The sequence below is a fragment of the Mytilus edulis genome, chromosome 3 (genome assembly GCF_963676685.1).
Source record: "Mytilus edulis chromosome 3, xbMytEdul2.2, whole genome shotgun sequence".
In the NCBI taxonomy this organism is placed as follows: domain Eukaryota; kingdom Metazoa; phylum Mollusca; class Bivalvia; order Mytilida; family Mytilidae; genus Mytilus; species Mytilus edulis.
Window position 1 is genome coordinate 95018160 of NC_092346.1, and position 16123 is coordinate 95034282.

The following is a 16123-nucleotide window of genomic DNA, read 5'->3' on the forward strand; positions in this document are numbered from 1 at the left end:
TAAGTTTATTATGAGTTGTACACTCTTACTTCATAGGAAGGAGAGGATGAAGGCTACTTTAGATTTGTTACTGAAGAGAGGAGCTGACCCTAATGCTTCTGGTGTTCCCATGCCTATCTTGTTCTTTGCTATAAAATCAGCTGATGTAGAAATGGTCAAGACTTTATTGTTTAGAGGAGCTTCTACTGCCATCACTCTCCCTAAGGAGGTTTGTACATTTCTCAGTTCCAATTTATAAGAAAACATGCAAGAACATTTTAAGTTCTCTTTCTAATCGATCTTTGAATTCCAAAAGCAATGGTTGTATTTTATTGATTAGAAACATAATTCCAAAGCCCTATTCATATACCATCTCTGTTATTGCATGAAATACATGTACCAGCTGATGGCATAATATAACTGGTCCTCCTCACATAATCTGCACTAATCATAAAGTTCTAGTGATTTGTAGCTTATTTCTATTGGGATATGTACAGCAACCACATTTTGATCATAATCTGGTGTAGGAGATACACAACGTGTATTTTATTCATTCAATTTCATTAACTAGATCTGCATTAAATATTTCAAGCAAGCTAAATCTTTCAAACTGATGACACTTTGATGTTATATACATTTGTATGTCATTCCTTCTTGGTTGTGGACTTATTTTTTTCTTGCATGCCAGAACAGGACATATTCCCATAGGCACTAACTGCACCCCTTAAGTAGCAGATTAATTCCTGTATTATTATGAATCTTAGTTCATGACCAAACATGTATGTAGACACATCATTGTTACATTTGGTTGATACATTCAATAATACCTACCGTGATCTTGATGATATTTTATCTTTAATTCAAAAATATAGATTTTGTGATCAGTAACTTAAAACTTAACTAAATTTGTATTCTTTTCAAATGGGAAGTATAAACACACAACCATATTCCTTTTCTATAGAGGTTAAGTATCCTACTGCCTGTCGATACTTTTATTTTTGGCATTGCACAAGAAATGTCTTCTTTGCCTGTTCATGATGTTATAACACTAAATTCCTGGGATGTGTTTTAGTTGATTTTAGTCTCTGATGCATATTTTTTATTTTAAAATTGTTTGTTGGCTTTCAACTAGCTTTTAAAAACTGTGAGTACTTTCAAATCGTTGTTAATTTGACCAGTTGATACAATTTGTAATGTTTTTTTGTTATTAAATGTTTACTTATTTAGTGTTATATCTCTTCTTTCTAATTTTAATAAATACAAGCTTTGATATATATATTTGGTATGTCTATAAATTTTCACTTCTGTTCTTATACTAAGATCAACAAAATGATTATTTTGTATAACAAATTCCGTCCTCCATTACTGTATATCTTACAACAAAATTATTTTCATTGACCTACGTATATTAGTCTATTTAGTGGTATTTTGTTTAAGGTTATGGTTTCCTCTCTGAAATTAATTAACATCTCACCCCTTCTTTTCATTGATCTTGTATTTACATTGTGTCAAAGATCAAATTTATTCGTTCAGCGTATGTTCACTTGTTTGTGTTAATATGTCTTTTGATTGAGTTAAGCCATTTCAATTGATATTTTAAACTGTGTCTTTCTATGTTGTGGTGTTACACTATTGTTTCAGGTAAGTGTGAAGGTTGGTACATATTAAATCGTTTAAACACGCTGCATTTGTTTGAACTTGTCCAAAGTCAGGAACATGAGGCTCAGTGGTTGTTGTTGTTGTTTGTTGATGTGGTTCATAAGTGTTTCTTGTTTTTTATATGTTTAGTCCGTTTGTTTTCTCGTTTGAATGTTTTTACACTAGTCCCTTTTTAGCTTGCTGTTCAGTGTGAGCCAAGGCTCCGTCTTTTAGACCACTCTTTGACATATAATGGTTTACTATTACAAATTGTGACTTGGATGGAGAGTTGTCTCATTGACACTCATACCACATCCTCTGATATCTATATATACACACTAAAGACAGAGAAATGGCATGTGAAAATTAAAAGACTAGATCAAGAACAAAATGTTTACAATAGGTTAATAACTCATCAGAATTGGATATACATAGAAATTTAATAACTTGAGTTGATAGCAAGCAGTATTCAATTCCTACTGGTAATTTAATGATAATCTGAACATTGTTGTATAACATATTTACAGAAAGGAGGGTTAGCTCCCTTACATATAGCCTGTGCTATCCCTGGAGATGAAGGTGTACAGATTACAGAGTTATTGTTACATGCCTTTGCTGAGCCAGATGTCAGAGCTACTGCGGATGATTCATTTCTAAACAGAAATCTGGTGTGTATTCATATACTTCATATGTTTTAATGTAGAAACTTGCACAGATATTGTGATTTTCAGCAGAGAGTAAATGTTTAAACTTACTAGATATTTGATATATTTCCAATTTGTAGTTTTTTTAGAAATATATACATGTAGGAGACTTCATATTTTAAATGAAAGGTCAGAAATAAACCTCTGTCTTCAGGGTACATATTAATGGTAATTAAATAGAAAACCAGATGTATTAAATGTAAATATGTTGTTGCAATGGTACTTGGATTATTTAAACCAAATTATTCAAGTTTTTATTTTACTTTCATGTTGTTTTTCTATTAGCTAATCAATATAGTAAGTGGCATGTCATAAACTGTTACAACAGAAGAATACCAGTTACTACTGTGAGGCACATGACACCATCAATATTCAATGGGAAAATTCAACACAAATGGTGATTTTTCATTTAATATTTTTTGGGTACATAAATGTGGAAAAATATGTTAATATTGTATGTTATCTGATTGGTGACTATTATTTACAGGAAGAGGAGTGGAATAAGGACACCATATCTCCTGAGAGTGAACTTTTACTGGGTGGTAGAACTCCTTTACATATAGCATGTGCTAGGGATGATAATTATAAGGTAGGTTATCAGTGCATACATGTATTTCCTTTAAGTTATTGGTGTATACAAGTATTTCCTTAAGCTTAAATGGATCTCCTCAAATTTTTAAAATACCGCATTTCATAACTTTATTCATATTAAAGGTTATGTATTTGCTAATTTTGCATAAATTTCTCACGCTTTTCTCAAGATTTTCTGAACAATATTTATTTTACAAGATCAGTAAGACAAAAAAGACAATGTTTGCTTAATACAGAAATGTAGATAAACATAGGTTTAAAGCAAATTACTGATGAATATTTGTACAATATTTGTAATTGTTCTCTTTTTTTCAGAATGCCTGTAAAGTTGTTCATCTGCTTCTTGAACACAAGGCCAATCCAAACTTACTATGTAATGGGTTCTCTCCCCTTGCCCTAGCTATAGCTAGTGGAAATGATCAGGTAGGTCATCAACTGAAACAGAAACCATTTAACTTTATTTATGTACATATAATAATTAAAAGACCACTGATTACCCGATCCCTATTGTATTGCACAGTGTATTAGTCTAAGTAACAGATTTAGTTTGTAAAGTAGACATATTTTTTATATTTATTTTCAAATCATGATCAAGTCTTTTTTATTCAATTTAATACATATTGAGTTTTGACATACTTAATGTAAATGTTGTGTTTTGTTAATGCACATGTTTAAAGTATTTTTCATGCTAAATATGTACGTTGGTGTTTCATGTATAATTGTGTGTGCCTTTTCATTACTAGATAAAATTTGAGGTAATCTGATGGCTTGTTATCACTGCAGTGCAATATCACAAAGAATCTTGACGAATTATTAAATGGATATCTACACATGTTCTTCAAATCAATTTCTGGCTTTTTATATGTGTTTTTAAATGCTTTAAGAATGACCAAAGTTGTGAAAGATCAGGTTATATGTTCAATTTATTTTTCCAATACATACTCAATATTTTTGAATTTGTATTCAACTTGATATATCCAGCCCACTTTGACATATTTTTAAGTAAAGCAAAAGTGTGAAATACACTACTATTATCTCTGACAATTATAATGCAACTGAAAGAACACTATTAAATCATACATTTTGAAAATCATCTACAAAAGGTATAAATGTGTGCACAATTTAAGACCATAAATTATATATGGAATTGAAGCTTTGAAATTCAAAGCATTATTATCCAATTGAAACTAATGACGTGACAAAATATGTTGCATCTAATCAGTGTTTACAGGAGCATAGTACATACCAGGATCACATGAATAACCAATAATAAGATTAGACTGTAAACAGAACACACACACACACTGTCAACATCTGAATACTAAAATGTACAAAAAAAAAGACCCAAAACAATGAAAAATACAGTCCAGATGGCCTGACCTGGTCCAGCTACAAACCATATCTACCATTTTTTTAAAATAAGATAACAATTGAGTCAACCTGATCTCTCACTATATGTTGGTTATTTTGCAGATCATCAGTCAAGGAAATTAAATGTACAAACATCTATCATAGTAAATTATTTTGGTTTGCTAGAAGAAGAGATACATTTGATTTCCATGTAAATTATATGCTTAATGTATGCCATACAGAGAAAAGAGGCAGTCATGCTGTGTTGTTGCAGATGTACTTTGTGTATTTCTTATTCTTCACATCTTTTATTCACTCTCAACTTAAGTGATGAATAATAACTAACTTTGCAGTGTGTTACACTGCACTATTGTATACTGTTTTGGGGATTTCTGGTTATGAATATTTCACATTTTCATTAATTTTGAACATTTTACTTTTTATTAATGATCATTATTTATGTATGCATATACACATGCATCATGTTTATTAAAAAGAAGAATATCTTTAAAATTTACATTGTTTGATACTATTGCAAAATATTGCTTCTTGATTATGCCTGCTTGTTCAATATCTTGTCTTCTCTAATTTTTTGTGCTATTTTCACATTTCCTGACCGATGTGAGAAAAATATTTCTCCTCACTAGTGAAAAATCTGTTCTCGGCAATTGATTGGTTGAAATTTAATTGTGATGTCAAATTTTCTTGTTTTCCTCTGAATTTTCTGATTGTGACGTCACGAAAAAGACGACCATGCCTGATGACGTCACATCAAAAGTACACAACTTTCCTCAAATCTTTGAAAAGGAAGGATACAAATCATTAGAGAAACAGATTCCACCACTGTAACTCGTGTATTACGATATTTCTCCACTCTCAACAGTTAAATATTAATTATTCAATAAGTTTGGCAAGCCTCACGCTTTAAATATTAAAATTCAACTGTCTTGAGTGGAGAAATATCGTAATACACTTGTTGCAGCTGTGGAATCTATATATCTCCTATTCTTAAACCATTAAAATATAACGTTGTCGATATTATCCTTATAATCTTGAGTTTAAAATTATATCAAGTGACAAACTCATCAACCATAATGATACATTCATCTGTAACATATGAGTATAAACCATGAAATGTTAATTTGAAAATCATGAAAATTAGGTTATTGAATAGACATAATAGCTGACAGTTATGTGTATACGATCTATTTACTATTCACAAAAAGAAGTATGGTTAATGACCCTATAACTTCTGCCATCAAATATGGTCACAACCTTTTCTAAAAAAAGGCTATTCAACAAAAAAGAAATTCAAAGAAAATGTCAGGCCAACAAAATTAAGAGACTAGACTTGTAATTAGTGAATGCATTACAAGACAATTAGCATACATTAGAACTTCATACTTACATTTTATTGATGTCTGGTCACAGATAATCAACACTTTAAATCAGTTGCTACTTATTTTTTAGATATGAACACTGGGTAATTTATCTTTTGATTAACTTTGTTGTATCATAAGATGAATAGAATTCACATTTTGTCATTTTAATTTCAACAGGCAATAGATGTTTTATTAGCATTCCTTGGTGATCCTAGTTTAGTTCTGACTCATGGTGTTGGCAGTGCTCTCTGTGTTGCAGCTTCCACTGAGTATGAGTATAGAAGACCTATAACTACAAGACTTGCATTGGTAAGTGTATATATACTGTCGGAAATAAAAAAAGATTTCATACATGTAAATATTGCTACCTGACACTTATGTTGTATGACGTTAATTAGCAATGGCTTGCATTGAATAAATGCGATCTATGCACAACGCATTTATCTACTTGAAACAACATTTTTTGGGATATCTTGCTTGCATAGATCTAGACAAGTATCACATTGGTCAATGTTACTGTAAGGCATGTACCACTATTATTTTAGGAACAAAAAAGATTGAAAAATTGAAAAAAGTGTTTACACCAAAAAGTGCTTAAAAGTTCCATTCATGTGTCTACACTTATTTTGAAATTAGGGCTTCTTATGTACATCTTTGTCACTTCTTGTCATTTAATATCTAGATAGGCATGGTTTGCATTGGTATTTATATTTTTTCTACATTGGTTAGAGGTATAGGGGGAGGGTTGAGATCTCACAAACATGTTTAACCCCGCCGCATTTTTGCGCCTGTCCCAAGTCAGGAGCCTCTGGCCTTTGTTAGTCTTGTATTATTTTAATTTTAGTTTCTTGTGTAAAATTTGGAAATTAGTATGGCGTTCATTATCACTGGACTAGTATATATTTGTTTAGGGGCCAGCTGAAGGATTCCTCCGGGTGCGGGAATTTCTTGCTACATTGAAGACCTGTTGGTGACCCTCTGCTGTTGTTTTTTATTTGGTTGGGTTGTTGTCTCTTTGACACATTCCCCATTTCCATTCTCAATTTTATAGATAGTAGTATCATTGGCAATCACTTTATATAAAATGAAATTTTTTAAACAGCCTTATTTTATGGTACAGGAAATTTAATATCTTTCTTTCTTCCTCAAATATAGATTATGCTAAAACAGAAATAGTAAGAAGTACAATCATCAGAAATAGTTCAATAGACAACAAAGTCATAATTAGAAAAGGATAAAAATGAATACAGCTCAACATTAGGACACAATCTAATTCGTCTTTAAATACAATGTTTACTTTATTCAAAGGTAAACTTTTATAGATTGTTTTGTTTTATAGATTGACAAACTTGTTAAAACTGGAGGCAATATATTAGCCCCAATACCAATAGGACCCAAAAGGATCATGGGAACTGCTGTAGACTATGCCTACTATATGTTTAATCAGGTTTGTTTATATATTAATTAAAGGGATATTTTATCATGCCAATAGATTGATACTGTGCTTATATGCATGATAACATTTCAGTCAAGGATTTTTATTAAAAATTCAAATAATTATAAAAACATGTAAATGTTCAACATGTTCAATGATACTTTTATAATAATTTGTTGTTTTTCCACTTTGGAGAACTGATTTTTCTTAATATGGCTTATCTCATTTTATTGTTACTAGAAGATATGCCTGACTTTGTATGGTTTCAGAGGAGTTGCAGCTCAATGAAATCGGTCTCTTCCTTTAGTAGTACAGAACTAATAAGTGTTTTTAAATTTTTGTATTATATTTTATTTAGCTGACAATATAACCTGGATCAGGTTTATATAACATGCTTGAGGAATGATGAATAAATGTTGATTATTGTATAGAAAATATCGGGAATGCTTCTTACCACTTAACGTCACAGTTTTGCATGTACTTGTATATATTGAATCACCCATGGAAAATCACTTAAGTTGTTGTGAGAGGATTGCTGTAGTTGCCCAATAAGAATAGACCATGACCAACACTTCAATGCATAGCATATATTATTCTATAAAACAAAATGTTTAGATGTGGAAAGATTTGTCATCAAAATTTTCTTTCCACAATGTACTTTAAAAATTAGCAAAAAATCTATGATAATCTCTATCAAAATTATTTTATAATTGTCTTGACTCAAGTTAAGGTAATTAAGAGCTTGATAAATTTAATCCTTTATTAAACAAAGAAAAAATTATATATTATTTATGCAAAAACATTTTGATGAACTATCTAAAGTAGCATCAAACTCTTGTTTGACAAAATCACATAGTCTCTGTTTAATAACCATAATATGTTCTTTACAAACAGAATTTTGTGAGTACCACAAATCATTTAAACCAAGATGGAACAATTCCTTTCGTATATTACAATCCCAGTTATTTTTGTCATATGGGTTCTTCAAACACATATTGTATAAGTAATTGTAACAACCAAGTTATATACATTTGTTATTTTAATAACTCCATCCATTATTTAAATATATACAATTTCCTGGTTACTAACATCAGATATCTGCCATGTTTACAATAAATCATGGACATTAGGGGTAGGTGTTTTAACATTCAAAATTCTTTCACAAAAATCTTTATGTATTTTTCTACATTTTGAGCTTTGTATGGCAGCCCTATATTTCAGAACCATAACATGCTCTCATGACATTAAAATAATAGATCCCTGGGATGTGTTTTTCTTATTATTGATTGTTTTTTGGCTTTTGACTAGCTTTCATTAACAGTGAGTACTCACAAATTATACTTTCATGTTAATTTGAACTGTTAATACAATTTGTAATACTGTTTTGTTATTTAATGTTTATTCATTTAGTGTTATATCTTGTCTCTCTATTTTTAATATATATCTGCTTGATAAGTGTTTGGTATAACTATAAATTTTCACTTCTGTTCTCATACTATGAACAACAAAATTATTATTTTTTTATACTTTTTTTCCGTATTCCATTAATGTATACCCTGTGGCAGATCCAGGCATTTTTTAAAAAGGTGGTGGGAGGTGGGGGGGGGGGGGGGGTTCTCAACCCTGGAAAAAGGGGTAAATTTTTATTTACCTATGTACATTATTTTAGTTTGTGACATTTTGTCCAAGGTTATAGATGTCTTTCTGATATTTAACATCTCACCCCTTATTTTAATGAATTTGTATTTACATTATGATATAGATCAAATTTATTTGTTCAGTGTATTTTCACTTGTTTGTGTTTAACTGTAAGATATGTCTTGTGATTGAGTTAAGCCATTTCAATGGATGTCTTTCTATGATATGATGTTACGCTATTGTTTCAGGTAAGGGTTAAGGTAACCATTGTTACCTATTTAAACATTTTAACCCTCTGCATTTGTTTGCACCTGTCCTACGTGAGGAACCTGATGTTCAGTGGTTGTCGTTTGTTGATGTGGTTCATAAGTATTTTTCATTTCTTGTTTTTTTATATAGATTTATAGACTGTTGATTTTCCTGCTTGAGTTGTTTTACACTTGTCCATTTTGAGGCCCTTTAAATTGATAGCTTACTGTTCCGTGTGAGCCAAGGCTCCATGTTAAAAACCGCACATTGACCTGTAATGGTTTACTTTTTGAATTGTGACTTGGATGGAGAGTCTTCTGATATCTATAATAAATAAACAAAGATCAGTCTGAAATACTATATAAATATAACTGTTTTGATTTCAGCTGCTGTGTTTCAGAACTTTGTACTGGTATATTCACTTATACAATGTCTCAAGTTGATTGTTGATTGCTTAAAAGTTTGAGATATAATTTGAAAAATAATACAATTTATGAAATTTGAAGAACAAATGTAATTGGGAGTATTTATGAACTGTATATTAATTCTATAATATAAAAAGTATGTATTACCATTTCTGCTTTGTCAAATAATTATAGGATAGAAGAATAGCCCACATGCCTTACCATGCACTAACACATGCTGAAAGAGACACATACAATGCCAGGAAAAAGTTGTTAGAACATCTGGGTGATATACTGAGGACCAAGGCTGTAGAGAGAGAAAGATTCAGACTAGAAGATGATAATAGTCAGGGAATAAGAAGTAAATCACTGTGGATTACTGTTACTCATATAATTGCTTGCTTTTGAACCTTATTTAAAATATATAGCAAATGCATGTTTTGCTTATTGCTTTTTGAAAATGTGTGTAAATACTTTTTAAGTCCTCACTGCTTACTCCCCTGCATACACTTATGATATGAGCCTTGAATCTATTGATGATTTGTAGGTTTTAATCAGTGATATTTAATAAATAACTTTCATTTTTATCAAATGTTCATAATCTTTTTTTTCATAACTTTGTAAATAGTTGTTTATTTTTTTAATATGTGATATTGTTTTTATGTGACAATAGCAATACTCGATATAATACTTGTAAATAGCTTTTAAATAATATTTTATTTCACTGATCAATAGGTAGAAGTCCTAGTCCTAACTTTGTCTACACTGGAGCAGGAGCCGAACTACCTCCAGGCCACAGAAAATCTAGGTCACCAAAATCTCCTAAGTCACTGTCAAAATCACCTGATATGACGGGGGAAAGTAAAGTCAAATTTGAACGATCAGCAAAAAGTCCTCGTAATGTGGGGAGAGGTTACCCTGAGAAGGAGCCAGGAACATTACCACCAAGGTATATCTAATGTCTTATTAATTTATTTTAAAAATGTATGTTTTCTTTTCCAGTTTGTATATACACATAGAAGTTTTTGTAGATAGAGACCACACCTTTCATAATTCTACACTGCAAAAAGTTAATTTGTTCACTAATCATTGGTAATCACCATAAAAAGGTTGTAATTTCCAAAACATTTTAATAAACAAAAATTTCCTTTGTTAGCTTTGAATAATAATTATTTGGTCACAAAGCTAATGTATGTATGTTTTTATACTAAAGTCTTTTCATCTGTCTTTTCGTCTGTCCTATTTTTTAATTCACACTCTAATTGAGTTATTTGAAACTCGTACACCAAGAACTCATTTGCTAAAATCAAAACTCTCAGACAGAGTTCAAATTTGGGCAGCGATTCACTTACTGTTTTAAAGTTATGCCCCTTTATAATTTAGATAACAAAAATTTGTTTTTTCCCCCACTCTTACGCTAGTTTTCCTCTTTTAAATACGAAACTCATATTCACTGCAAAAAAACACAATGTTACAGGCATTGCAGACAGAGTGCCAATTTTGAGCAGTGATTTATATACCATTCCAGAGTCATAAGAGAATCATAACAGAATTATTAAAAAAAAATACAAATATATTGAAGTCTCCTTTAGTTTGTTGTTGATATTGAGCCTTACCAGTCTGTTAGATAAGAAATAAAAAATAAAATAAATTCACACACTGATTTTTGGTGATTAATTTGATGATTGTACATGATGTGTTTTGTAGGTTGTACATGATGTATTTTGTTTCAGCTTACAATTTTGGCATGGATCACATTCCTCACTTCACAGTTCTTTCCATTGGAATCCTATGCACGTAACTCTGTTTGCACAAGAAATATTCAAATTTTGCGTTTGTGTATTAATAGGAACAAATACTTTATAAAAGAAAGGAGTGTGTTCGGTAAGGTCCTAAAATGGCCCCTTGTTTTAGTGTAAATTTCAATTAGGATTCATTGACCATTATCACAAGAAATTATAGCTAATACAATGATTAGATGGGAAACAAGTCATTTTGTTGAAAATTTATGTTCCTGCGTTTTATAATGACGTCACAAGTTGTACTCGTATTGATTTTCCACGAAAAAATCAATAAAAATGGCTTAATTTCCATAGATTATTGGACAGTAAACATAGAGCGCATACGTCGACAACAAAGATCTTTTAAAATAATGTTTGTGAAGATATTTCACATGTCTTATTTGAATATTTAGTTTGTCTATGCCTGCGCTCTTTGTTTCCTGGTTTTAAATATGGTTGAAATTCATCCGATTTTGTCAAACTTTACCAAAATCTCATATTTTGACCTTTTTGGGATGTAAAATTTAACGTGTTAGAATTAAAATTTGACAAAAATATTTATTATTTAACTCTCTTACACGTCTTAAAGTCATCTTGAAACGTTTTTTGTCTTGTAACATTGAACTTTATAATCAGGGCCAAATAAGGCCCTTACCGAACTTACTCTTTTACATTGTCATAAAGATGTATTTGATATCAAACATCCATGTGAAATATGAGTTGCTTTATAAATATAATACTGATTTATGATGTTAGTATGCAAAGCTTGTTAAGTAAAAACAGACAAAAATAATTTAACATTTTGTTCATTTTCTCTGAATCCAAAGCATTTAGATTTATTCTAACAGAAGTATTTGTTCCGTGTTAAATTTTTGCTGTTATTTTTAACAAAGGATTGTATTTTGTTTTTTTGTTTTTTTAAATATTAGGTTGATGGAAATTTTTAATTCATGAAAATCTGTCACAGTTCAATCTTGTTTAAAACCTTCCTATAAAATATTTTTTTATGAATCAATGACTTAAGCAATTATGATGAAATTTTGGAATATGATCAGGATATTTTGTTTGTTTGATAATTGACCTATCAGAATGTTTCCATATTTTAAATTTGTTTGTTTGTTATATTGTTTGTTTGTTGATGAGTTTGCTGTGATTAACTTAACATATCAATATTTTAAAATAAAACTGAGTGGTGGAAGTTATTCAGTATTTTATTTTATATTAGGAAAAAAGTTTATTTATTGTTTTATTGAACTATTAATACAGAATTCAGACAATAACATAGTGCACTATATATGAGAAAGTGCCTGTGTCTACTATCTACTGTTGCCTTTTGCGTTTATTTTTTTACATCTTTGATTTTGACTCAAGGATAAATTTCCTAAAAAGATATTTAAAAGTATTATTTTAAAGCAGGTTAAAACAAGTTGGAACAACCTTCATTACTTTTAGAATTTTCATTTTTGAGTGAAGGCTCTTTTGGACCTGTCCATTACATTTTTGTTTTAATTGAAATTTTTATTTTAATTGAAATACTATATGCTTTGAATACAATGATAAAAGGAGGTACTGCTGTGCATTTTCAGGGACAGAGTATTTTCATCTTCTGTACTTAGCATTGAAAAATAACACATTTTATTTATGTAAAGCTGTCAGTTAAAAATGTTTAAAGATCTGTTTGGTGTAAGTTTAAACCTTGTAACTTTTTATTTTTTAGAAAGCCACTGTTTAAATACTGTTACGAGTGTGGCCGATCAGTAGGTGTCAGACTGTCAGCTTGTACCAGATGTAAGGAGGTATATTACTGCAGTAAAGCCTGTAAAATCCATGCCTGGGACAAGAGGCACAAACAGGAATGTGTCAGGATAGGAGGTAAGATCTGGCATAGGTTGTAAAATTTAATATCCGACATTGACATAAGGTGAGGGACAACCTGCAAGCTGCCAGGAATGTATATAGATGTTGTCCCTAAGAGAGTAGAGTTGCCTACCCTTCATTGTTAATTTGGATTTTTTTATAAAGTTATTCCTTACATTTATAAGTAAAATGTATTGCATAAATGCTAGTGTTGAACATTAAACGTGAGGCTATAAAATGCTGTTTAGATTTCTCCCAGCTTTGACTCAATGCAAAAGTAATGGGAAGCTAAGAAAAAGCTTATATATGTATTAGAGCAACTGCACTTTTACCATTAGTCATGTAAAAGGTATATTTTTAGAATTGTTATATTCTTCTTGGGCTTTTCTACCATATATTAAATGTATATGTATATTATAAGGAATATTTGAAGGAAGTTCTCTTATTTCTGGTAGAGATCTTGTTTTTATGTTTTTTTTATGAGTTTTAAATTACTTAGTTTTGAACATAAAAGTCTTCTATTGAATAACAAATAATCATAAGCAATTGCACAGTTTATATTCCACCCTTTCTTAACACTGGAGTTTGTAAGTTTTTCAATTAATTTTTAAATCTTGCTGTAAATGAAAAGTGAAGACCCATTATATAAGTACTATTTCTCTCATATATTATTATTCTCAAGTAACGAGAGCTTTCTTCTTTCTACATGGGTAAAAGGATCTGTACAAATATACTGCCTATCAACCTTTGCTTATAATATATGCTATTTATTAGGAACTATACAAGTATACCTTGGTCAATCTTTGCTTATAATATATGATATTTATTAGGAACTTTACAAGTATACTATCGGTCAATCTTTTCTAATAATATATGATATTTACTGGGAACTTAACAAGTATACTATCAGTCAATCATTGCTAAAAATATATGATATTTACTGGGAACTTAACAAGTATACTATCGGTCAATCTTTGCTAAAAATATATGATATTTACTGGGAACTTTACAAGTATACTATTGGTCAATCTTTGCTTATAATATATGATATTTATTAGGAACTTTACAAGTATACTGTCGGTCAATCTTTGCTTATAATATATGATATTTATTAGGAACTCTGTACAGTGCTAGTCCAACTTGGACAGAAGGTAGAAAAAATACTAATGACAAGTGGATAACAAATAACGGGAAAGGCAAGACCGCTCTATCATGCTCACATGACTCACATATAAAGCTTATAAAACACAGCGGTCACTTTAGCTTGATTTTAAAGCATATATAGCATTTAATATATATACTTTGGCTTGCTATAGGAAATGAATAAATATTAATCAATCAGTTGTGTGTAGTGTTTGTTAGACATATATGTGTTTTAATGCTTGGTGTTCTTAAGTTTGATATATAGCCTCCTCAACTCTTAATATCAGACGGTGTGGGGTTTTTTTTATACTTAATTGATCCCAAATTGTACTTGTAATTAGATGTGTTGTTTTGAGATAGTTTGTTGCCACTTGGTCCCAAACTGTGTGTATCATTAGCGCTGTTCTTTTTTAGATTGTTTACTGAGCCCTGGAGGTATTGTTATAAATTCTGTTCTTTTTTAGATTGTTTACTGAGCCCTGGAGGTATTGTCATAAATTCTGTTTTTTTGATTTGGTCCCTTGATCCCTTTCTATACATATCATTCTTTTTTTTTGGAGAAAGTTGCTTGGTATCCAACTGTACATATCATAAGCTCTGTAACCTTTCTCTGATATTTCACAGATAATTGTACACATATATTTTTTACATTTATCCACTTTTCAAGAAAAGATATACATTATTAGTCCCAAGGCCTAATACTAGATTGTATAATTCATGGAAATAAAATTTAAACCAAAAACTTGTAGAATCAGGGATCTCCATGGCCTGTTTAACGATGGCGCCCCACCATTGTTCAAATGTCTTGCGCCATCGTCAAATGACCCGAGCCATCGTTAAATTGTCTTCCGCCATCATTCAAAACTTCATCGTTTTTGTAGCCCGACGCCATTTTTGTTATCAATTATAATTAAATGCATGTAACTGCATAACACTTAGGCTTTTTATGTTATAATCCAATACACCTCTAATGCCTGAGGGATATCCGGATTAAGATTGCTAATCACTTGTACCTGAGCTTGTACAGGTAGATCAACAAACTAGACAGGAGAATACTATCTGAGGATAGACGATCCATTTGTTAAATAAAGCCTGTTGAATATTTTTATGAAGATAAAAATCAATGTTTTTTTTTAAGTTAAAAATCATGTTATGAAAGAATTTGATAGGATATTACCAATGTCATTTCAACTGATCGGGCGGAGCTTACGTTTGAATTTGCATAAGGACAGTCTATTTGAAGATGTGTGTGATAAGGATGATTGCCGTTATAATTATTACTGATTTCTAATCACCTATCAGTGCCATCAAAGGAATTAACAAAAGAATAACTGGACACTTCATTGATGAGTTTATCCTAAAACGCCTATCTATAGATGGAATGGTTTATTATGAGCGAAACGGTTAAACTCCGCCCAGTCAAGTGAAATAAATTGAGTAATAACTGTATAGAAGATTATAAACCAAGAAAAGGGTAGTGTTTCTACGAGAATTGGTTCACTTATCAAATTGCTAGCCATTGCCAGTAACATTTCAGTGTTGTAGAGACATTAAGGATTTATCTTTCCAATGTTTTATAACTGACTTTTTTTATCTCCTGGTTGCATGCTTGACTCAAGTGCAGAGTTTTTGGGTTAAGTCCTTGGCTAGAACAAACCAAAGATTTGAAAATTGATATTTACTGCATCTCTGCAAGGCACACATCATTTAGATACTAGGCTTATTACCTTCTGAAATCACATATTGAAAATCCAGCTTAGTGTCTCAGTTTTGTACATAGCATTGGGTTCATATTCATATCAGACTAGCATGTTCTGATATTTTTGTTATATTAACCACTAGCTATGAAAGACCAATCCACCCATCTATCCATTATAAGTTTTACTGATGCCGTCATGATTTGGTTGACTATTATGGATAGATAAGTTCTATTTGGTAACTATAATCCTGTTGTGTTCTGACATCACTGACT

The 16123-nt window shown here is 30.7% G+C and overlaps 1 protein-coding gene across 11 annotated transcripts in view; it reads left to right on the plus strand.

The window, feature by feature from the left end:
- Nucleotides 1-16123, plus strand: part of LOC139517825 (ankyrin repeat and MYND domain-containing protein 1-like) — a 37806-nt gene that overhangs the window by 10191 nt on the left and 11492 nt on the right. For 2 of the 11 annotated variants that reach the window (XM_071309270.1, XM_071309274.1), the window contains exons 8-19: nt 37-208; nt 2145-2285; nt 2809-2910; nt 3228-3335; nt 3656-3667; nt 5822-5953; nt 6984-7091; nt 8388-8399; nt 9566-9731; nt 10106-10319; nt 12869-13023; nt 14124-14159. In XM_071309270.1, the coding sequence (XP_071165371.1) occupies nt 37-208; nt 2145-2285; nt 2809-2910; nt 3228-3335; nt 3656-3667; nt 5822-5953; nt 6984-7091; nt 8388-8399; nt 9566-9731; nt 10106-10319; nt 12869-13023; nt 14124-14159 (1358 nt within the window). Of the gene's footprint in view, nt 1-36; nt 209-2144; nt 2286-2808; nt 2911-3227; nt 3336-3655; nt 3668-5821; nt 5954-6983; nt 7092-8387; nt 8400-9565; nt 9732-10105; nt 10320-11103; nt 11563-12868; nt 13024-14123; nt 14205-14615; nt 14637-16123 lie in introns of those variants that run through there. The other 9 variants (XM_071309272.1, XM_071309275.1, XM_071309269.1 and 6 more) reach the window with 7 other exon arrangements.